Source organism: Wickerhamomyces anomalus (genome assembly GCF_001661255.1).
Source record: "Wickerhamomyces anomalus NRRL Y-366-8 unplaced genomic scaffold WICANscaffold_5, whole genome shotgun sequence".
In the NCBI taxonomy this organism is placed as follows: domain Eukaryota; kingdom Fungi; phylum Ascomycota; class Saccharomycetes; order Phaffomycetales; family Wickerhamomycetaceae; genus Hansenula; species Hansenula anomala.
The window spans coordinates 1387781-1411446 of record NW_017567114.1 but is presented as its reverse complement, the minus strand read 5'-3'; the positions used below and the strand labels follow the sequence as shown (position 1 = coordinate 1411446).

General features: G+C 34.9%; 11 protein-coding genes across 11 annotated transcripts; 7 read left to right on the top strand and 4 right to left on the bottom strand.

Moving 5' to 3' along the window:
• The first annotated feature begins 81 nt into the window (after window positions 1–81).
• On the top strand, window positions 82–2196 carry WICANDRAFT_106824 (uncharacterized protein). The gene has a single exon (XM_019180482.1). It carries the CDS (start codon window positions 98–100, stop codon window positions 2162–2164), a length of 2067 nt encoding a protein of 688 aa, XP_019037708.1. The 5' UTR covers window positions 82–97; the 3' UTR covers window positions 2165–2196.
• Window positions 2197–2466: 270 nt separating this feature from the next.
• HIS2 (histidinol-phosphatase) lies at window positions 2467–3426 on the top strand (the record flags this gene model as incomplete). The annotated part of the gene is made up of 1 exon (XM_019185101.1): window positions 2467–3426. One exon carries the CDS (start codon window positions 2467–2469, stop codon window positions 3424–3426), a length of 960 nt encoding a protein of 319 aa, XP_019037707.1.
• An 812-nt stretch (window positions 3427–4238) lies between these two features.
• Window positions 4239–7598, top strand: WICANDRAFT_33466 (cation-translocating P-type ATPase; the record flags this gene model as incomplete). Its single annotated transcript, XM_019182073.1, has 2 exons — window positions 4239–5685; window positions 5731–7598. 2 exons carry the CDS (start codon window positions 4239–4241, stop codon window positions 7596–7598), a joined length of 3315 nt encoding a protein of 1104 aa, XP_019037706.1.
• A 578-nt stretch (window positions 7599–8176) lies between these two features.
• On the top strand, window positions 8177–9607 carry WICANDRAFT_64632 (uncharacterized protein; the record flags this gene model as incomplete). Its single annotated transcript, XM_019183778.1, has 1 exon — window positions 8177–9607. One exon carries the CDS (start codon window positions 8177–8179, stop codon window positions 9605–9607), a length of 1431 nt encoding a protein of 476 aa, XP_019037705.1.
• A 328-nt stretch (window positions 9608–9935) lies between these two features.
• Window positions 9936–12731, bottom strand: CIN8 (kinesin motor protein CIN8; the record flags this gene model as incomplete). Its single annotated transcript, XM_019182187.1, has 1 exon — window positions 9936–12731. One exon carries the CDS (start codon window positions 12729–12731, stop codon window positions 9936–9938), a length of 2796 nt encoding a protein of 931 aa, XP_019037704.1.
• Window positions 12732–13020: 289 nt separating this feature from the next.
• NPR2 (nitrogen permease regulating protein NPR2) lies at window positions 13021–14793 on the bottom strand (the record flags this gene model as incomplete). Its single annotated transcript, XM_019182095.1, has 2 exons — window positions 13021–14150; window positions 14295–14793. Coding segments are annotated over 2 exons (1629 nt in total), but the record flags the coding sequence as incomplete, so codon positions are not given.
• An 801-nt stretch (window positions 14794–15594) lies between these two features.
• On the top strand, window positions 15595–17295 carry HSP60 (chaperone ATPase HSP60; the record flags this gene model as incomplete). The annotated part of the gene is made up of 1 exon (XM_019183777.1): window positions 15595–17295. One exon carries the CDS (start codon window positions 15595–15597, stop codon window positions 17293–17295), a length of 1701 nt encoding a protein of 566 aa, XP_019037702.1.
• A 347-nt stretch (window positions 17296–17642) lies between these two features.
• On the top strand, window positions 17643–18161 carry HTZ1 (histone H2AZ; the record flags this gene model as incomplete). The annotated part of the gene is made up of 3 exons (XM_019185100.1): window positions 17643–17805; window positions 17861–18057; window positions 18123–18161. The coding sequence occupies 3 exons, from the start codon at window positions 17643–17645 to the stop codon at window positions 18159–18161; spliced, it is 399 nt and encodes a 132-aa protein (XP_019037701.1).
• Window positions 18162–19097: 936 nt separating this feature from the next.
• On the bottom strand, window positions 19098–19642 carry WICANDRAFT_17454 (OPA3 family protein; the record flags this gene model as incomplete). The annotated part of the gene is made up of 3 exons (XM_019180743.1): window positions 19098–19248; window positions 19310–19503; window positions 19580–19642. Coding segments are annotated over 3 exons (408 nt in total), but the record flags the coding sequence as incomplete, so codon positions are not given.
• A 403-nt stretch (window positions 19643–20045) lies between these two features.
• On the top strand, window positions 20046–21059 carry HRD1 (E3 ubiquitin-protein ligase HRD1; the record flags this gene model as incomplete). The annotated part of the gene is made up of 1 exon (XM_019180998.1): window positions 20046–21059. A coding segment is annotated over one exon (1014 nt), but the record flags the coding sequence as incomplete, so codon positions are not given.
• A 689-nt stretch (window positions 21060–21748) lies between these two features.
• Window positions 21749–23194, bottom strand: RRN11 (Rrn11p; the record flags this gene model as incomplete). Its single annotated transcript, XM_019185099.1, has 1 exon — window positions 21749–23194. The coding sequence occupies one exon, from the start codon at window positions 23192–23194 to the stop codon at window positions 21749–21751; it is 1446 nt and encodes a 481-aa protein (XP_019037698.1).
• Between the last annotated feature and the right edge of the window lie 472 nt (window positions 23195–23666).

Here is a 23666-nt window from a genome sequence, read left to right as displayed (position 1 = left end):
GCGAACCGAAAACTCTATGATTTGAGATCAACTGAACAAAGTATACATTTTCCATATTAAAAGTGATGTTGATTCCTCGTTGTTGTATTTGGAAAAGATGGTATATTCAAGGGCTTCAGTGAGATTGCCCAACTTCCTGTTTACTCGGGTACGGCACTTCCATTGCTCTCAAACTGTGTTTAAGAAGCCCAACTTAAACTCGGTCAAGTTCCCATTTCTGAAAGACAAGTCACCTATAATACAAGCATACCAAAGTGATGAGAAACTACCTTTCAATGCAATGCGTGATATTTTGAAAGTCCCTGTTGTGACACCTGAGTCGCTAGATAGAGTTTCATTTGCATGGCTCGATTATTTTGCAGAGAATGATGAGTTGAATCTTCAAAATCACATAAAATCAGAGACACCTGAACAATTCTGGATGAAAACTATTAGAGTTGCAATTTCAGATCAGCAGATTATGCCTCAAATTGTGGGTTTTATAAGGCGTAATTTGAAGAAAAAATCGTTTCATGTACCAGAATCAATTGGTGAAATTATGGTGAGCTCGTTAATTTACAGTGGCCATTATAAACATGCCTTCAATGTTTACAAAGATTTATTAAGTTATAAAGAAAGTGTCAATTGGAATCTAATCTTGGATGTTTGTCTGGTGCTGCCTGATGGGAGTCCATTGAGAGTTTTTGAAACAATTCATCGAGATCGGAATGAGGGTTTATACTTGAAGATTATATCACATTTACAGCGCCTAAAACTCAAAGAACAATATATTCACAGTTGGAATAATAAACTTGTTCTTCTAGGCGACTTTCCAAAAGATTCAAGTGCTCCAATGAATCCTGTTTTCAATAGCATGGTTGAAACTAACAACTTCAGAAGCTTTGAGAACTGTTTGAAACACATGGTTCGTCACCTCAAAAGAGAAGATATACCACACTGGTTGGATGATGAAACTTCCAAATATATTGCCATGTGCGTTAAAAACGCAAAAGACCCAGCTTCAAAAGTTAGTCATTTTATATCTTTATATACACCTGGCTCATTTAAAGCTCAATTTTTTGCAACTTTATTACACCAAACCAAAATACCATCTAAAAAAATCATGAAGCTCGTTTCCCGTGCAAAGATCCCAGAAAACGACACAGCAATTATAGAGGGTAAATGTAAAAGGTTGGCTGATTCAGATCCTCAAGCTTTTTGGGCATACACTGATAAGAATGTTGAACAACTACCGCCTTTGAAAATTTCAATACAGATTTTGTCATTATATTTACAGAACTCTGATAAGCTGATCAATGCAATGAACTTTGCCAAAGATTTAATCCTGAAATACCCAGAGTATACGTTTAAACTTGCTAGGGCATTTATAATGGGAGTCACAAATAAAGCGATAGAAACAAATCATCTGGCTCATCATCAACTAATTGCTGAGTTTGAAAATTTTTTGAGAAAAGAAAAATTGATGAGTGATGAGATTGAAAATTATTTGGTTTTTTCTGAGTTAAAGTTGCGTCATTTTGAAAGTGCATTGATGAGAATTGAAAGGTTATTGGCAAAACCGAATGCCATAATAGAAAGAGGTACTATTGAAAATACTGGCAGAATATTGAGCAAAAATTCTAGGAAACTACCCCGTACGTTCACAGCTCATGGTGAATCTCAGGATCATTATATAATGAGGTTGATTTTAAGAATGAACAACAAATGTGACGAAGTCTCCCCACAAACTTGGAATGTGTTTTTGAAACAAATAATCAAAAACTTTGATCATACAGAAGTTGAAAAATTTTGCTTAGAAGTTATTGATTGTGTGAAATCTCAAACTGAGCTAAACTTTAACTCGGCTAATGCAGGGCACCCTCTAAGGTTGATTTTTGATGATAAATTGATCACGTCCATCATGCTACATGGATTGAAGGACCCTTTGGAACCTTGGAGTGGACTTGCCACATTATCTAAATTGCAGGCTAAAGGTGTTTATATCCCAATGAATCTAATGAAAAAACGGATAATTGAAGTTTTCAGAACAAGTGGTTTACCAAATAGTGATAAGAAAAAAGTTAATAGCAAGGTCTTCATAACATCTAATCTTGGTATTGACCTCATTTTGCAAAAGATAAATGAAATTGAGCAAAGCATGAGTGGAACTGAACAACGAGTCTGATCAATATGGTTTTATAACCTTTGGTGAGAGAAAGAGCATTATATCGTTTGATTATTTATTATTTATTTATTGTCTGTATTTCTATTATACATTAATGATGCATGAAGAGTGAAAGATCAGGACAGGAACCTCTGAAAGTTCAACAATTATGTAGTTTAGTTGATCATACGGTAAACTATGACATATCGCCGACAAAGGTCACGTGAAATCTTTTTCATGGTCGGCCTTTCAAAATTAATGATATGATCTCTGGGCCTTTGTGATTATAATCGTGCTGGTTATGAATTGTTATCAATACAAATATGCATTCACATCACAGTCATAGTGGAGATTATGTAGCTCATGCTACAGATACGCTAGAAGGAATTGCCGATAGAGCGATTGAGATGGGATTTGAGACTTTTTGTTTAACTGAACATATGCCTCGAATCGATTCAAAGTTTTTATACCCAGAAGAGATTGAACAAAATTATGGGATTGAAACTTTGGAGACAAACTTTGACAAATTTTATCACCATGCTAGAAGGTTACAGAAAGAAAAAATAAAATCTGGTTGTAAGACTCATTTTCTAGTTGGACTTGAAGTTGAAGGTATTGATGAAGCGCATATTGAATTTGCAGCGCAGATTTTAGAGAAATATGACATTGACATGACTGTTGGTTCAGTCCATTTCGTCAAACAGATACCAATTGATTTCAACCGAGAGAATTGGGAACTTGCGAAGGATCGTTGTGGTGGTATTCGAGGATTATTCAAGGAATATTTTGAACTTCAATATAAAGTGTTGACAAAATTGAAACCTCTCGTTGTTGGTCACTTTGATTTGATTCGGTTGTTTTCAGATGATGATGACTTGGATGAAACTACTGGCTTAACTCTAGGCCAAATTGAATTGGTCCAAGACTGGCCAGAGATCTGGGATCTGATAACTCGTAACTTGATCTTTATTAATTCTTATGGTGGGATAATAGAATTCAACAGTGCAGCCATAAGAAAAGGTTGGAAAACACCTTATCCTAAAATGGATATATGTCAAGCTGTTATACAGTACTGTGGAAGTCGTTTTTGTCTCAGTGATGACTCCCATGCCATAGCTCAAGTTGGTTTAAATTATCACAAGGTCAAAGAGTATGTCAATGAGCTCAAGCTGAAAAAATTATTGTATTTGGACTTTGATTCTGCTTCTGGGAAGATAGAAATAAAAGAAAAGCCGGTTGATGATTTCAATTCTAGTGAGTTCTGGAGCCAATACTCACAATAATTATAGGAAAGAAATCAAATTTACACAAGTTGATCTTGAGTTTATACGCGAAACGCGACGTCGCAGCACTGTAGATAACGCTCGCGCATACAAAATTCAGGGCTAGCAGCCCTCAGAAATGGGTATCATGTGGATGCTTGAGGCTTAAGATCGCCAGTACCCTTCTGTACCAAAGAAAGCCATCTCTTAATCGTGTTTTTCTCGAGGAAATCGATAGGCTTAAGCTATAAAAAATGCGGTATTAAAAATCGTGGTCGCGAATTCAGTTTTTATTACGTCAAAGCTGTTTTTTTTTCTGTACAAGACCTTTTTTTACGCCAGTGCCATGAAATACCATCAATCAACAACTCGATGCCCACGGTAAACAACGAACCAACATGGTAAACCAAGGACCAGTGCTGGAAAGGAAAGCGCTGCAGAGACTGGAATTGAGTGGTTTTCAACATGGATTAGCGCTTGGGATTTAGTACGTGGAAACAGCGCCATGTGCTGTGTTTTTGCACTCCAACCTCATATTTTGATTAGACAACAACAACAAACCGCAGTGGTTTAGTTTAGATCCATAGTGAAGAGGTCAACGGCGATCAGGAATCCTTCGTTAAAGATTCAGACAAGAGGAAGAGGACAATTGTCATTGGACAATCTCCTAACTTTACGATGCTTCAGGGCCATGTTTGAAAAGTTTTCTGTTTCCCTTCGTTAACAACAAAAACTATTTAAGAGCCAAAAGGTCCAAAAGAATTTCAAAGACTTTGTTCATCTAGAGTACGCAAAGTTATCTTTAGTGGTGCACAATCTACTTACTCTTCACAATGGCTGAGAAAGATAATTCAACTCTTCAGAAATGGGATACTGATATTTCCACGGAATTGGATCTTGAAGCTGGTCCTACTAGTCCAACCAACAATAACATTAGATTTGCTACTGATGTCGATATTAGAGGAAGACCTGCTACAAGAGGTAACAGACGTCCAAGTTTCCATCATCGTTTGAGTGCATCTTCTATTGAAACTTCATTGTCAAGAAATAAAGTTGAACCAAATGTTGCATTACCTCCAATTTTCAAAACCGTTTCCTATAAAATTGATGATGTTACTGAAAATTCAAAGAAAAAACAGGACAAGATTGAAACATCCGCTCAAAATCTGAAAGATACAACTTGGCATGTCAAAACTGTGGAGGAAGTTGCAAATTCTCTATCAACAGATCCTTTCAATGGGTTAACAACTTCCCAGTTTGAATCAAATTTGAAGATTTTTGGATATAATGTTCACTCTCCACCAAAGACCAACTGGACAAAGAAGTTATTCATGTATTTTTTCGGTGGTTTTGGTTCCTTGTTGTTGACTGGTGGTATTTTATGCTGTATTGCTTGGAAACCTTTAGGAAATCCTAATCCTGCTGTTGCAAATCTTGCCTTGGGTGTGGTATTATTCATTGTTTTCTTTTTGCAAGCATTTTTCAACTTTTGGCAAGACTTCACATCCTCAAGGGTTATGAACTCAATCAATGGTATGCTACCAAATGACTCAAATGTTACAAGAAATGGCTTGAAAACTATTGAAGAGGTCAAAAATTTGGTTCCTGGTGATTTGTTGTTTATAGCTAATGGTGACCGTCTACCAGCTGATGTTAGATTTGTTAATATTGAAGGGAATGATTTTGCATTTGATCGTTCTATATTGACTGGTGAGTCAAAACCTATTGTTGCAACTACAGAACGTGATGTTAATGGCTCGAATTTTTTGGAGTCACCTTGTATTGGATTACAAGGAACTTACTGTGTTGGTGGTTCTGGTTATTGTATTGTCATTGCAACTGGTGATAGTACTGTTTTTGGTCAAATTGCAAAACTATCTTCAGAGCCTAAATCTGGGTTATCACCTTTACAGAAAGAAATTTTCAGATTTGTTTTGCTAACAGTTTCAATTATTGTTACATTGATTGTTATTATTTGTATTATTTGGGGTGCCTGGTTGAAAAAATCATACCCAAATTGGATTTCAACATCAACTTTGATTGTGGATTTGGTTTCCGTTGCTGTTGCTTTCATTCCAGAAGGTTTACCAATCGCTTTAACAACTTGTTTAATTATCACTGCTGGTGCTATGAAGAAGAACAAAATCTTGTGTAAATCATTATCAGTTGTTGAAACTTTGGGATCAGTTAGCACCATTTGTTCAGATAAAACTGGTACTTTGACAAAGAATAAGATGTTTGTAACAAGTTACTCAATTGGGTTGGAGTCGATGACTGATGGTAATAAGTCTAGTGTTGATCCTGATGACAGTATAAGCTCTGAAGCAGAACTTGACGAGAAAAAATCATTATTGAGTGCTGGACAAAAACAGATGGCATTGATTTCCAAATTATGCAATTCTGCAACTTTCAATCCAACCACATTGAATAAACCAATTAAAGAAAGATTAATCAATGGTAATGCAACAGACCAGGCAATTTTAAGATTTGGGGAGGAGTTAGATCCTAATCATGATTTGTCAAAAGAATGGATTCAAAAAGCTGAAGTGTCATTTAACTCGAAGAACAAATTTATGATTAGATTATTTAAAGAAACTCAAGATACAGAATCAAACCATTACTCTTTATTGATCAAAGGTGCACCAGATATCTTGTTGAAGAATTGCTTGTATTATATGAATCAAAGTGGTGAAACTGAACAATTAGATAATGATTCAATTCAAAAAATTCAGAATATTCAGCAAAAATGGGCAATGAATGGTCAAAGAGTTGTTTTGTTGGCATATAAACCAATTCATATTGCTTCATTTAGCAATATTGACTTCAACTCCAAACTTATGAATGATCAATTAATTGAGGAATCTACCAAGGGTTTAGTTCTTGCAGGTTTAGTTGGTATTACAGATCCTCCAAAAGATGATATTGCAGAAGTTGTTGAAACTTTGAAGCACGCTGGTATTAAGTTTTGTATGGTTACTGGTGACTTTGAACTTACTGCTGTTGCTATTGCCAAAATGTGTGGTATTGTTTCAGAAAATGCACATATTCAAAACGTTGATAATTTAGATGTCAATTATCCTGTGGCTGATCCTTCGAAAACAAAATTATGTGATCGTATAGAAACAAAAGGGGCAATCTCAATTAGTGGTCCTTCATTAGAATTTTTGAATGAAAATCAATGGGAGCATTTGACAACATTTGAAGAGATTGTGTTTGCTAGAACAACACCTGAACAAAAATTAAGAATTGTGGAACAATTTCAGAAAAGATCACATATTGTTGGAATGACTGGGGATGGTGTTAATGATGCTCCATCTTTGAGACAGGCTGATATTGGTATTGCTATGGCTGAAGGATCTGATATTGCAAAAGAAGCATCTGACTTGGTTTTGTTGGAATCATTTGCTTCCATGGTTACTGCATTGAAATACGGTCGTCTAGTTTTCGAAAATTTAAAGAAAACTGTTGTTTATCTTTTACCAGCTGGTACTTATGGTGAATTATGGCCTGTTTTGTTAAATGTTATCTTTGGTTTACCTCAAATATTGTCATCATTCTGTATGATCATCATTTGTTGTTTAACAGATTGTGCTGGTGCTATAACATTGGCTTATGAAGCGCCAGAAAAGAACTTGCTAGAAAAAAAACCGAGAAGTGTTACTGGTAATAGACTGGTTAATCTCAATTTGTTGCTGCATTCATACTTTACCATCGGTACTTATTATTGTTTTGTTTCTTCGTTGGTTGCTTTCTTATACTTCAAGTCTAAAGGTGTTCCATTTAATGTTTTGTCATTGTCATATGGTGAATTTCCACCAGAATATAGTTCAAAAAGAATTAGTGAACTAACAAACGTTGCTTCTTCAATATATTTCATTACATTGGTCATCATGCAATTCTTCAACCTCTTTGCCACAAGAACTAGATACTTGAGTATATTTCAACAGAAACCAATCATGGATAAAAATACTTCAAATTATGCCATTTTAATTGCTATATGTTTTGCACTTGGGGTCACCTTTTTCTTCAACTATATTCCATGGTTCCAAAATGTCTTAAATACAGCACATGTTCCAGTTAAATATTACTTTATTGCTTTTGGTTTCGGAATGGTTGTTTTGATTTATGATGAGTTAAGAAAAACTATTGTGAGAAAGTATCCAAATTGTGTTTTGGCTAGATTAGCTTGGTGAATTGTATATGGGCTGCTAAGTAATATGAAGATGAAAGGCTACAGGACAGAGACTTTATACTAATCGTAGCATGATTCGCAACAAACTCTAGATTCTCTAATTGTATAATTTTCAATCCTTTAACTAGACCTTAATATTACTTGTGAAAATTAGCCACGGTAATTCTATGTTTCTATGGCCCCAGCCACAGCTTTCTGTCAATTCACGTGACCCAGCTGTGGCTGGTGAGATTCCCCGGGCCACGCGGTGGTGTCCGGATGTCTGGCACAAAGTCCTGATTTTGGTTAATCCCTTTCAAAGAAAAAATCTTTTGCTCTAAGAACATGACAGTACATTTGGCCCATCTCAGTACACAACCAACACTCAACAGATCAAGATCAACTGAATTGATTGGTTAACCAAGACATCACAATCCATTTGTACGACCAATTGAATTATCATCAGCATTCATAAAGAATTCAGGAATTCACAGATCCCACATTTGTTTTGATAATTGTTGTTTTTGCCCCATTATTTTGCATAGTCATTAAGAGCAAGACATAACATTGAATCAGAATACAAAAAAATTATAAATAAACATGGCTCCTACTCCTTCAAAGTACCAAGGGTCTCCCTTTAGACAACCAAACAGCCCTCAACCTCATCATCCTAGCTCAAGACAGTCTTCTATAGTGGAAATGCTATCAACTCCCCCACCATTAGAAGCAAATGATAACGAATTAGAACAACCAAATGCATTAAATCTGTCAAGAAACCCTTCACAATCTTCTCAATCTTCATTGAATACAAACTCTACAAACCAAACTAGAGAACACAAGGATTGGCAAGACATCAAATTGAGCGAATTGATTGAAAGTGCAAAATTGATTTTCATAAAATCAGATTTACCAGTAGAGGATGCTTTTAAACTGCTCACCACTCATAATTTAACTTCATTGCCGGTAGAGGAATATGATAATGATATAAATTGCCTGACTTTTGATTATACAGATCTAAATGCATACCTATTGTTGGTTTTGGGGAAATTAGCAGTTAATGAACAACAATTTGCCCAAAATCCATACTACAAGAACCCAGAAGAGATTAAGGAACTTATCACAAAGGCTAAAAGAGGACAGCAAGTTCCTGTTAAGTTTGTTTGTCAGTTGGCTCCAAAGAATCCATTTTATAAACTACCAGAAACAGAAAGCTTATCAACAGTGATGGAGATTTTAGGCTCAGGTGTTCATAGAATAGCAATAACAAATGAATCATCAACAAAAATAACAGGTATTTTATCACAAAGAAGATTAATCAAGTATCTATGGGATAATGCTAGAAGATTCCCATCTTTAGAGCCAATTTTCCAATTTCCAATCTCTGAGTTGAACATTGGGAACTCAAAGGTCATTTCAATATATGGTGATGAACCTTTAATAAATGCATTGATCAAAATGAATACTGAAAGAATATCTTCAATTGCAGTGGTTGATCATCATATGAACCTATTGGGTAATATTTCCGTCACTGATGTCAAACATGTTACAAAGTCATCACAATCACCAATTTTACACAAATCATGCTTACATTTCATTTCAATTATCTTGAACCTTAGAGGCTTGGAGGATGGTAAAGATTCATTCCCTATATTTCATGTTTATCCATCATCATCATTAGCTAGAACAATTGCTAAATTGGTTGCAACAAAATCACATAGATTATGGGTTGTTCGTCCATTGAATAGTTCATCAACGAATTCAAGTGCTTCAACACCTTCAGGAACTAATTCTGCAGGAACTAATGAATCGAATCCATTGATACCTGAACATGAAGGTAGAGCTGGTAAGTTAATTGGTGTTGTTTCGTTAACTGATATCTTGGGTTTGATAGCTAGAAAACATGGTAAGTTTCATGTTGATCCAAATCAAGCAAGAAAACAAAGAAGAAGATCATCATCTTCATCAACAAGATCATCTGGCTCATTAGATCAATTCAGAAGATCCATAAGTGGAGCATCAGATTTGAGATGAAAAGTATCTTACATCAATCAAACCATTATAGCTCAATGGTTTTATCTGCAACATGACCGAAATTAAAAAAAAAGCTGAAAAAACAGAAAAAAAAAGGATGAAAAGCCCAAATGGCTAATTTTTTGTCTTGTATATTACCAACTGAGATTATACAATCATTTACTGTTGCAGGTTATTACATCGGTATTAAGCAGCTGTAGATTATTATACTTACGATATATTATTAACTTATTGTCTATTTATAAAAACACTAAAGTCCTCCACTTTAAAATTACATTCTCATTATTATTCATTACTTATTATTCCTGATATGATTATTTTGTGTTTATCAGCTTTTATGTCTCCTCAATGGTATTCTGCCTCCTCCACTTAGCTTGGGTATCTTTTTGGAGTCCAGCTCACTAGCGCCATTGGAGTTAAACTTTCTTTTATTAGAAACAGTATTCTCCTTATTATCAACAGCAACTAAATCCTTACTTCCACCACTAAATCTTTGTCCTATCAGTTGAAATTTTGGAGGTGATCTATTTAATACTTCACTTGCTCTTTCATCTAATTTCTTCGGTATCTTTAACGTTTGTCTTAATGGAGTTTTTCCTGTTGGTAACAATGCTTTTTTGATCTCTTTCTGTTCTGTATCTAATTCATTCAAAACTTTATCAACATCTTTCACCTCAAGGTTTGATATCTCATCATTGTTCACGATTTTTTCAATCAAGTGATCGCGAATCTTCAATGTATCATCTTTAGTCAAGTTCAAACTATTAATAAAATTGATTTTCTGGGTCTCAAGTTCTTCAAATTTGCTTTTAATTTCAGTCAAATTTAAGTTAACTTTACTATTGTTTTGAAATCCTGAAGTTAATTGATTGATCTTTGTTAATTCGTTATCAATAGCAGCCTTGGAAGTGGTTGTGAATTTATTGGTCTCTTTTAATGAATTGGATATTTCATGCAGTTTCGTCTCGTGCTGTTGGACCAACATATTAGTCTGTGAATCACATTTGTTGATGATTTCACATGTTGCATGTTCCCATTTGGTCTGAGCAGGTTGAAGTTGGGCTTTCTCTAAGGAAACAATATGTTTAGCAGATGAACGAATATTATCAACCAATGCCTTTTGCTGTTTAAAATTGTTTTCTCTTATCAACTCAACGAACTTGTTCAACAAGTCATTCGAGTCATCTTCAATCTGTGCACTAGCTTTGTTGACAACAGAGTTTAGAAATTCATCGTGGTTGTTAAATAAACTTTCATTAAGTGTTGATTTCAAATCGTTATTTTGCTTGGATAACTTTGAGAATTCTTCACTCACATTGACCTCAAATATTTTTATCAAGGATCGTAGTTCTTCAATATTGCCTTCAAAATCATCAAATAAATCAGGGAATTTGGATAAAATTGATTCACTAACATTCTTACACGCATCATATGTTGCTCTTTGTAAATCTATTATCATCTGATGGAATTCATGTTGGATATTTGGAATGATTGAATCAATGTTAGGACTTTTGGAGTTTTCCTCGATAGTATTTTTAATCTTCTCAACAATCTTCTGTATATAGACTTCATTGATTGTATTGATTTCTGATTTGGCATCACCTTCATATTTTTTGAAAATCATCAAGTTCGAGTTGATACTGTTAATTATATGTTTGAATTTGGATGACGACATCATCAAGTTTTCCTCATTCTGCTTCTGTTTATCAATTTTATTGTGTAAGCTTTCAACTGTAGCATTCAAAGTGTTTATCATTGTCATATACTCATTATTTTGAAATTCCAATAGTTGTGTCTTCTTCTTTAGTGATTCATTTTGCTTCCTGAGGAGTTCCGAAGTTCTTTTGGTTTCATTGATCTCAGTTTTATATTCTTGAATATCATTCATAAATTCCTCATAGTTATCATTGTTCATATAAATACCATCTTTCAACCTCGTGGAAGTTAAATCTGACTTCACCTTCGATAGCTCTATGCTCAATTCCTTCACCAATATCTCTCTTCCTATGGAAGATCCTAATTGAGGCTTATTTTCGATGCTCTTTGCTTTGTTGGCATACTCAAGTGTACTCAACGTTTCATCATAATTGATCTTTGCTGGTGAAATGGTGGCAATTAAACAGGTTTTAGTACGACCACCTAATGAATCCTGAAGCAGTCTAGTTAATTTTGATTCTCTGTATGGAATATGTTGTTGATTTTTTTCCACTAGCAGGTTGATGACTCTCCCTAGTGTTAACAAACTTTGATTAATAGAGCCCGCTTCTTTAGCTCGTTGGTTCAAAGCACCTGATCTGCTAATGTTTTCTGATCCAGCAAGATCCACTAGGTTCATTTTAGATATTCTGAAAAGGTCGCCAGATTCACCGATCTTTTTGAATAAACTCAATGTGAAAATTGTATGCGATCTACTTGAAACATCATTCATCTTTGTAGCCGCAACTTGCCTTATCTTCAACCCCTTTTGTAACGTCTTAATACCATGATTAGCATTTCTCAATATCACTTCTTCTAAGTTTTGAATATGTATAGTTGATTTGTTATTTGATTGACCAGGTATGGGGCTTGCATTTCCAGGAACAGCTTTTTGGTCAAATATTCTTAACTTTTTGTTGGTTTCATCAGTGAGAAGATCTTTCAATTCTTCGTTATATATTTCAATAAACGAACATTTCACAATGTAATCTTCATTTAGTTGTTCTTTGGATTCATTCAGCACTCCAAACAATTTGAACAAAATTCTAGGTATCACACCAGCTTTGTCACTTAATTCACCGTCAACTAGTTTGTCATCACCAGACATAGTATAAGTTTTCCCTGTAGAGGTCATACCATATACAAGCATAGTACAATTGTACCCTTTTAAAAATTCATTGAACATTGGAGTTGCAACCTTATCAAATATTACTTGTTGGTCTGACATTGGACCAAACACCTTATCAAATGCATAAGTTTTGGAGTTCAATTGAGCACTGACACCTGTATCATTTGAAGGATTCAAAGCAACTTCATAACCTTCTTCATCTTCCACGTTTACCACGACTGTGCTTTTAATACTGGTTTCTTTGGCGTTTCTACCTCTGCACCGCACAACAACCTGAATGTTTTCGTTTTCTGAACTCATCATGCACTTCTATCCCTTGGTAACCTTTTACTTAGAAGCTCCAGTAGTTGTTGGGTCAATGGAATAATTGGAGTTTTGTACACGAACGGATCCTTGAAAATGTTGATTACTTTGGTAAAGTTGATGTATCTCTTTTTTTTTTCATTTTGTATACACCGTCTTTTTTTTGTTTACAAAAATTGAAAACGTAAAAAAACACGTTGTCGGGGAAACCAGATAAGTAGATTACATAATCCATTTTGTTACGGGGACGTAGATTTCATATGATAAACTGTGCTAAAAATCTATTTTAGCTATTAACAACATTAAAATGACCAATTTTTCTTAATAAAGTTTCCACGGATTTTCTATCCATCTCAAGTTCAGTACAAACAGCATCAAAATTTTTGATATCGTTCAAATTCTTCAAAATAATTGCAGTTTTTCTCTTATCAGCTTCACTTAGTTCATTGTCAGTATTTCTTTTGAATAACGAGGCAGCTTTGACAGTTTGTAAATTCGTAACAGCATCAGTTTCATTAGTACCCTCGCCTTCATCATCTTCATTATCTTCATCCAAATCCTTGTCATTATACGCTTGCAAAAATAATGACTTTGATTGACTGTGTTCTTCTTTTAATAAAACTGAATCAATGATTGGGTAGGAATGGACTCTATAAATTAAGCCTCTCAAGACACCAAATGATAAGAATCTCCTTATATCAATATGTTCCAATGCTTCGGCATGTTCTTTGTACCAGCTTTTAACAGTTTGTCCTTGGTGTAAGGATCTGTAAAGAAAATAAAGCTTAGCTTTTGATGGTAACACAACTGTTTCTCTTTTCGATCTATTAGAGTCACCAACTAATGATACTGATGAAACATCCTTTCCTGAAGATTTTCTATTTGGTGTCTTGGTTGTCCTTGTGGATGTTTTTTGATCAGCTGACTTGTCAGATTCAAATGGTTTATCTTTGAATATCGAAGGACTAACCACATACGCTTGACATTCTGTGGCCATGTGAGAATCTTTCAAAAACAAAACAATATCAGATGTTGGAGCATAAATATTGGAAAATTGAAATATGTCAATAATAATGATGCATTTGTAATAGATTAAGTGTTGAATACATTGCTTGACAATGTTATAATCAGAATTGGCTAAGACACTAATTTTTTTAATTGAATTTATACCATTGATGAATGGCAGTATCTTAAGCATTGTTGGGTCCCAATTCACATCAACCATACTTTCTAGGTGAACCGTTGATATAGGAACATCCTCTTGGTTTAATCTTGGTGGGGGTGGAAGTAGAGGGAAAAGCTTAATATCAACAGAATTACCAGAATCAATGGGTATCAAACATTCAGAATAGTTATTAAGATCTTGATAAATTTGTTGAATCAAACTTTCAATTGAGTCCAACTTAATGGTATAACCTTCTTTTCTTGTTATGCCTAATGGGGTCGATGAATCTGTGTCATGGTCCAAGTCATTCAGAATCTGTTTGTAAGTTGCGGTAGACTTGTCAATCACACTGGCGGATGTGCTCACGTCAACAGAATTAGCTCTTCCCAAGCTACTTGTATCATTGTTGAAGCTCTCTGTCATCGGTGGGCTGGTGATGGCTGTATTGGTGCTTGCATTTCTTCCATCATCTTTAAAATATAGCCGGTCTTTTTCCTTTCTGGATAATAATTGATATTGCTCTTCCAAGTTCTTAAACATCCTTCCAAGTCTCCTTATAGCTGATTCATATGGAGTCGTGTCACTCTCATAGCGGAACACAAAGCAGAAGTTAAAACTGAATGAATTTCTTGCATAGTGTGGTGCAATAATTGTCACTGGGTATCCAATAATTCTATATTGGTTAACTTTTAACGTCACCAATCTGTTGCAGAGCTGAGCCTTGGGGATAACATAGTTCTTTACCAGATCGAAGTCAAATAATGGTTCCGCTAACACATCAGAGGTTGATTTAGGTGGTGTAACTATCGCACCTAATGGGACTTGTTGAGACACTTTTGTACCTTCAGTTGGGTGAAAAACAGAGTAAAAGATAGCCTCTATTGGGGCGAAGCCTATGAAAAGTTAGTCTGAAACTCTTTCAGTAATATTCAATTCCAACATACCATCAAAGTCTGTCATTCTGAAGTCTTTAATCGATGTTTCTTCAATTGAAGAGTACACTGATAACAACATAAATGTTATAAAAGTAGTGTCCGGAAAATACAAGAAAATAATGTTATGTAATCGCTGAGTCAGATATTCTGTTTTAACCGGATTTTACTACCACGGGTCCGATGATTACTGTGACCAGCAGCCTTAAGCTACACAAATTGCTGATGAAGCTGGAATTTTAACAAGTTTGAGACCGTATTTTGAGTTGGAGCTGGATAATCAACTAGCAACAATTCGGTAGCATCCTTGTCTGGATTGGTCTATAAGTGTGGAACTAATTAGTGCCTGGAGTTCATGTCGAGTCAAGTTTTGGCTGTCTGTTGGATTTTTTCGCGCCGGTGATGAAAAAAATGAGCTGGATCTGGAGAATTAAAATGTTTTTGGGCCCAGTATGCTTCAGCTCAAGTGTTTCAATCTCTAATAATGTGCTTTGTAAGTAAAGGCAGTACTTTAATCCAATTAAACCCATTTTCCAGCCAATTGAATCCGCTTTTGCGTGTCTTTCTGAGAGCCCAATACGATCCTAAGGAAAGATCCAACCATCGACATCCGAACACCGGCCTTCTTGGAAAATTCTAGCAAACGTCCACCAAAAACGATTTAAATATCACCATAAAATCTCCCTTTAAAGCACTTTTAGTAATCAACTTTTAACGTCAAAACAAGTTAATTGAATCTAATAAGTACTAGCATTTAATCATCATGTTGCGTGCTTCTCGTCCAGTCATTAAGAGACAAGCTCTCTCATTAGTCAGAAACTTATCACACAAAGAATTGAAATTCGGTGTTGAAGGTAGAGCTGCCCTATTAAAAGGTGTTGAAACTTTAGCTGATGCTGTTTCAGTCACTTTAGGTCCAAAAGGTAGAAATGTTTTGATTGAGCAAGACTTTGGTTCCCCAAAAATCACCAAAGATGGTGTCACTGTTGCCAGATCAATCACTTTAAAGGATAAATTTGAAAACATGGGTGCTAAATTATTACAAGAAGTTGCATCAAAAACCAATGAAAGTGCTGGTGATGGTACTACTTCCGCTACTGTTTTAGGTAGAGCCATCTTTACTGAATCAGTTAAAAATGTTGCTGCTGGTTGTAACCCAATGGATTTGAGAAGGGGTACTCAAGCTGCTGTTGAAGCTGTTGTTGATTTCTTACAAAAAAATAAGAAAGAAATCACAACAAGTGAAGAAATTGCTCAAGTCGCCACTATCTCTGCTAACGGTGATGCTCACATTGGTAAATTATTAGCTTCCGCTATGGAAAAAGTTGGTAAAGAAGGTGTCATTACTGTTAAAGAAGGTAAAACTTTAGAAGATGAATTAGAAGTCACTGAAGGTATGAGATTCGATAGAGGTTACATCTCTCCATACTTTATCACAGACAGAAAATCTGGTAAAACTGAATTAGAAAGACCATGGATCTTTTTAAGTGATAAGAAAATCTCTTCAATTAATGATATCTTACCAGTCTTTGAAATTGCCGTTAAAACTAGAAGACCATTGTTAATCATTGCTGATGATGTTGATGGTGAAGCTTTAGCTGCTTGTATTTTAAATCAAATCAGAGGTCAAGTTACCGTTTGTGCTGTCAAAGCTCCAGGTTTCGGTGATAACAAGAAAAACACATTAGGTGATATTGCCATCTTAACCGGTGGTACTGTCTTCAATGAAGAAATTGATTTAAAACCAGAAAATGCTACTCCTGAATTATTAGGTTCTGCTGCTTCAATCACCATTACCAAAGAAGATACTGTTATCTTAAACGGTGAAGGTTTGAAAGAAAACATTTTGGAAAGAATCGATCAAATCAAAGCTTCTGTTGCAAATGATGAAACTTCATCATATGAAAGAGAAAAATTAAAAGAAAGATTAGCCAAATTATCAGGTGGTGTTGCTGTTGTTAAAGTTGGTGGTGCTTCAGAAGTTGAAGTTGGTGAAAAGAAAGATCGTTATGATGATGCTTTAAATGCCACTAGAGCTGCTGTTGAAGAAGGTATTTTACCAGGTGGTGGTACTGCCTTATTAAAAGCTTCAAGAGTTTTGAAAGATGTTAAAGCTGAAAACTTTGATCAAAAATTAGGTATTGATATCATTAGAAAAGCCATCACTAAACCTGCTAGAAAAATCATTGAAAATGCAGGTGAAGAAGGTTCAGTTATTGTTGGTAAAATCATTGATGATTTTGGTGAAGATTTCAACAAAGGTTATGATTCATCAAAAGGTGAATACACTGATATGATTGCTTCTGGTATTATCGATCCATTAAAAGTTGTCCGTAGTGGTTTAGTTGATGCTTCAGGTGTTGCTTCATTATTAGCCACTACTGAAGTTGCCATTGTTGACATTCCAGAACCTGCTCCAGCTGGTGGTGCTCCAGCCCCAGGTGGTATGCCAGGTATGTTCTAGATGAGAGATGAATTAGTAAAAAAGGAGAGCTAAAGTGGTTCAAGACTTGTAAATAGTTCAATTATATACATATCACTTTACAATTCTATTGTTAATATTTTTGATGATTGTAGTCTCTGTCATTAGAACGCGTGTCATTATTTATTCAGTTACCCGTGCTTTCTTTAATGTGTGTCCCCTATCGCATCTGATTTCCGATTTTGATTTTCCCACCAAAAACCATTTTTCCTCCAAACTTCTTTTTACATAAACAAAAACAACAACAACAACAACAACAACAAAGTAAACAAACATCGAAAAACATCAAGTTTTTTTCAACGAAACGTTTATTTTAATCAATTCATACAATGTCAGGAAAAGTTCACGGTGGTAAAGGTAAATCCGGTGCCAAAGATGGTGGTATCAGATCTCAATCTCATTCAGCAAGAGCTGGTTTACAATTCCCAGTAGGTAGAGTTAAAAGATTCTTGAAGAGAAATGCCCAAAGTAAAATCAGAGTTGGTGCCAAAGGTGAGTTACTTTTTTGATATCAATTACATTCACGAGTACTAACTGCTTTATTTAGCTGCTATTTACTTAACTGCTGTCCTAGAATATTTAACTGCGGAAGTTTTAGAATTAGCTGGTAACGCTGCCAAAGATTTGAAATTGAAGAGAATTACACCAAGACATTTACAATTAGCCATCAGAGGTGATGAAGAATTGGACACTTTGATCAAGGCTACTATTGCTTATGGTGGTGTTTTGCCACACATCAACAAGGTATGTTGTTTTGATTTTGTTATTTTTTCCCTTTCCGAGATAACTTACTAACAACCTTTTATTAGGCTCTTTTATTGAAAGTTGAAAAGAAGAAAACCAAATAGAATGGTTAATTACGTTTGAGATTTACTCTGTATAATATTTTTTTGGTTGCGGTTGTGCTGTGTTTTGGTGTGTTAATTTTTTTTTTACTTTATGATTTTAATCATGTGTCGTTCACATGAGTGAGGGTGGGAAAAACCAATGTATTTTTATGTTAGAAGAAAGGCGTCACAATTTCTTAGGGTTACCTTTCTTTATACTACTTATTATTTTTTTATTTGATTCTTTTTGGTGGTTGTTTGCTAAAATGATTGTTAATGAGCCCACTTTATTATAGCCATCTTTTTTTATTACATTTTATTCAATTTTTCTTCCACTTTACTAATATTCCATGAGAAAAGTGGTTTGTGTAAATTATCCAAAGATTGTATATTATACCTATAAAGCTGTTTGATATCCAAAGCATTGTGTAGTGATAAATCACCTTAATGACTTATTGTTTATGGTCGTGAACTAAAAAATCGCGTTTGTTTTGATTTTTAGGCTAGCGTTGAGGTTTCCAGGGAAACGGAAACACACAGAAGATCGCGAATCTGGTTTAGGGCCACTATTAGGCAAAGTACAATTTTATATTAATATTTGGCTTCTATTTTGAAATATGCTGTATTCTAGTGCTTTGGTATAGTTGTAATGTAAAGGAATATATGTAATCATGATTTCTATGTACATGTAGCATTCAGCTAATTCTATTTCTGATCTTCTAGTGGTTTCTGTTGAGCTTCGATTTTAGTATCTTTCAACACTCTTGGCTCTGATACGTTGGTTGGTTCATTCTTTTGTTCTAAAACAACACCCTTGAGCTCTGGATTCTTTGAGCCTTCTATCTCCTTAAGTTTTGCTTTTATCTTGTCCATAGCTATGTCTAGATCAATTTCATTACCGTTTTGATCCAGCTTTAAGACAATTGGTTTAACATCGGCTGGTGGGACATAATCATCTAATCTAACATTATATTGTTGTAATTTTCTTTTCAAATACTGAATCTCATATTGTAGAGTCTTTATATCATCAGCTACTGTTTCTCTTCTGGTTAATTCCTTTTGACGTTGTCTGTATGATTCAAACAGTATAATACTTCCAGCAACAGCACTAGGGAAAATATAGTTAGTGAATGAATTCTAAATGCAAGTCGAAAGTTCACTAAACTTACAAAACAAAGGTTTCTGAAAGAAAGTTTGCTCCATTCTCAATAGCCTTTTTATCATTCAATGGTCGAACTTTTGCCCCCTTTTCACCCATCAACTTCATCCGTAGGTTCACATCAGTACGATGTAGCCTTTGTGCTATGGATATACAAGCTTTCTTGAAGGTATCATGCTCTTTAGCTTGCGCTTTCAAAATGTTCTATGAAACTCAAAAGTCAGTCACTGGTACTTCAATTAACCTCTTCATCAGAGTATTGATCTTGGAAAACACATACCGCAATAGGTTTCGAGATTTGACGAATGAAAAGTGACCCTAGCTTTAACCCTATCCCACTCATTCGAATAATATGATTATAATGTACCTTTGGATCTATTTCAAAGTGTGAAATTGAAATATTGGATCAAATTGTGTCTTGATTCGATGATTCGAATCCGTCAAAAACTCGAATCTGATTTTCGCGAAAGTCGTGCGCGTGTACGAAATTGCCATTTCGCGAATTTCTTTGATAAACGATCTTTTGAGTGAACAACACATTCAATTTTAAGTGTACCATTTGCCTTGAATATACAAATCCTGGATCAGTTTCATTGAAAGTTATAGGCTGGATTTTTAGAGCAGTACACATTTCCCAATAGACCCAACAATGAACTTGTCACACCAGGCACAGTTCATGATTTACTGCTTGGTAAGTTGACCTACCTTGAGTATCCACAGTCAAATACTAACTGATATGCTTGCAGTTTAGTAATGTTGCTGCCATTGGAGTGGTATTTCCGATCATTCAATCAAGTCCAACATTTTTCGCAGTTGGTGTTAAACTTTCTGAAGGTGTCAGCACTATAGTATTGGCTAATTGGTTGGTGGTGATGGCTGCAATAATAGGGAAAGCGCTACAAAAAGTGCTATTTGGAGAGTTGAGACTTATAGAGATTGAACATATTTATGAAAAATCAAGATTCACTGTGTTGAATAGCTTGATTGCCTTGACTATGTTTAGCAATGACTTTTTATTGATACCCGGTATCCTTACCTTATTTTCATTGTTCATGAAGGTCTTCCATTGGGTATTGGAGGATAGATTTGATCACATTTTCCAGACAGCTACAACCCCATCACAAGCCTTAAAAACAAGAAATACATTTACTCTATTGGCATTACTATATGTTGATTTCAATTTGGTTTATACATGTGTTGAATATTCATTTGGTAATAACCCAGATGTTTACTTTGCATTTGGTTTTGAATTTGCCGTTTTGTTTCTTGACTTGTTATTGCAATTAGGGAAAGTTGTTTTAAACACATGGGAACTTGTTTATTTAGGTCAACACCCAGATGAAGATGTTATGGAGAGTAAAGCATTATATATGAGACTGTTGAAGATTTGCCACAAATCATTGGTGCTTATAATTCACATTTTTCTGTTGGTCACGTTATTAAGCCCATATAGATACCCAATTTACTTATTCAAAGATATTTTCTTCAACATCTTTGGTTTATTAACTGATATCAGATCATTCCTTAGATATCAAAAGGCAGCAAAGGAATTAAATGCAAAGTTGGCAGATGCTACCCCACAAGATTTAGAAAGGGATAATCTATGTATCATTTGTATGGATGAGATGGACACTACAAGTGCTGAGAAGGGCACCCGTCTGTATCCAAAAAGATTAAACTGTGGACATGTTTTCCACTTGGGATGCCTTAAGGGTTGGTTTGAAAGATCGCAGCAATGTCCAACATGCAGGGCTCCAGTGTTTGGAAATGATAATCTTAATACCAATGAAACTCAACACAATGCTGAAGAGCAACAACACCAACAACACAATGACCGTATGGATACTCAGCATGAAGTCCCAGCTAGAGGAACTCAACCATTAGGTCCACCACCATTCATGAATCAACACTTACCTCATGGAGCTGGATTTTTCAATAGTCCTACCTCCACATCTACTGTAACAGGTACCCAAAGAAATAATGAAGACAACACTTTAAGATTAAGACCAAATTCATTGGTTCCACCTGATTGGACCTTATTGAAGTTATCAAATGCCTCACCAAATAATGATGAATATCAAGTTAAATTAAATGATAGTGTCACTGCACAGATCAAAAAAATATCACAAGAACAAAAAATAGAGCCATTGAAATTTAGTAAAAGAACCGGAAAACAGGATGAAGATAACAGTGTTCGCTCTGATGGGTTTGATTCTAATGAATCCTTAAAATTGGAGTTGCAAAAAATTCGTGAAGAAATGAAGCAATTACAAGCTGATTCAAATGAGATGAAAGAAAAGCTTGAAAAGAGAAATGAAGGGGCTGGTAATATTGAATAAGGAGATTGATAGTGTCACGATGTGTATGATTTTAATTTTAATGAACCTATGAACATACAAAGTGTACATATATCGACATAACTCAAAACACATAAATTATCTATTTAACATTAATCATCACTATCATTAGCTAAATCATCATTATCAAACTTGTTACTAAATGAATTTGAATTTCGATAATCATCTTCATCGTCATCTTCTTGTTCACTATCTGGATTTCTTTCTCTTTCAAGTGTATTAAAATCATTTGGTAAATCTTTTTCATCTTCAATCTTGGTGAAATCTCCAGCTTCTTCTTCTGCGCTAGATAAGGTTGAATCTTTGGTCTCTCCTTCTTCATCACTAGTTTGTAGTTTAACATTATTTGCAACCCTTTTTTCAATTAAAGTCAAATCATTATTAATTAATTCTTCAGGGAAGACAGCATCGCGTTCTTTAGCATCTTGATAAAATTTCTTAGCATCAGACATTAATTTTTCTACCTGTTGACTATCAACTGTTTGTAGCTTGCTCAGATTCGAAGCTTCCAATTGATATGAAAACCCCTGTAAGAAGTAATAAATCCCATCATCAAGATAAGGTGCTTGTAACAATAGTTCTGATAATTTTTCATTAACTTTTTTAAAATTCTGCTTCATAATCAAAGTCCATATTAGATTCACCATATAAACTGGTGGTGTATCCCTTGTTCCAACTCTATAAGGTAACTGAACATAATTTGTATTGGGATTCAGCACCCAATTTATAGGATAAAATGTTTGTAACCAAGCAATAAATTGTTCATCTTTGAATAATTCAAGTTGTGATGAAATTTCAGTATTATGAAAGTTTGTCCTTAGTTTATATTCATCAACAGATCCTTCGGGCTGCGTTTTCAAAAACTTTTCTTCGGCTAGTCTGGTGAGTATTTCAATACCTAATGCCCATATTGCTCTTATGTCCACATGATGAAGCCTTATAAGCAAACTGAAACATCTATAAGCAACTTGCCAATTCTTCCTCAGTATGTTCAGATGTAGTAATTTTGAAACAACCATTGTATGTTTTTTGGTGTATGATACATTGTTGTAAAGGGGGAAAGATGTCGATGAGTTATCTAGCCCATGATCTGAGTTTATGTGTGGTAGAATTTCAAGACCATTTTTTTGAATGATGTAATGGGCCTTTGCTCTTGTCACTCTGTCACTTTCATTTACATCTTCGAGTTCTTCATCTTCACTATCAGTCTCCTCCTCTTCTAATTCTTCTTGTTGTTGTTCAAACTCCTGTTCATTTTTAGTCTTTTTATTCAGCTTCTTATTCTTCCCACCTTTAAATCTTCTGAAATTCTTATTCAAGTGAGGTTCTTGTATCCATATTTCATAAGTGTCTTCAGGAGCAAAATTCCTTATTCTTTTCAAATCCACAGAATCCTCATAATATTGATTACATGAAGGATCAGCTTCCACTAGTGCTCTTTTCTTTCTCTCTTGCAGCTTTGAATAGTTTTTCAACAATCTCAACTGCTCTTTCTTCACAGCAGACTTCTTCGACGTCAATACCTTGTTCTCAAACATCCTGAAGCATTCTTTATCACCAAGCAATCACTGAGCCACTATCTTTCCAATACTTTGAAGTTTGTACCTTTACAATAAAAACGCGCTTAATTTAATTTTTTCTTTTTGACTGATATTTTATCGGTAAGGGACACATTCTGCTATTTTTGCAACCAAATAACGGTGACACTTTGAGAAAAACCCACCAAATAAAGACAAACCAGAGATTGAGCATTTAGAGTGGGATAAAGGTGAAGAAAGTGAAGAAAGGTGGTTTAAATTTGTTCTGGGAGCATTATAGAAGCTTTAAAATGGTTATTTCCCGAAAAACTTCTTGAATATTAGTGTATAGCTCTTTACTTGGTTCTGAAGCGAATCCATGGTTCACGTAGATTGAGCAGATCTACAATCATTTATAACGCACAGCACTATCATAAGTAAACACGTTGGAGCTTGATGCTTTTAATAGTACTTTTGAGCTTGATAAAGTAGA

Coding starts and splice junctions, on each gene's coding strand:
- WICANDRAFT_106824 (XM_019180482.1), top strand. CDS start 98: ATGGTATATTCAAGGGCTTCAGTGAGATTGCCCAACTTCCTGTTTACT.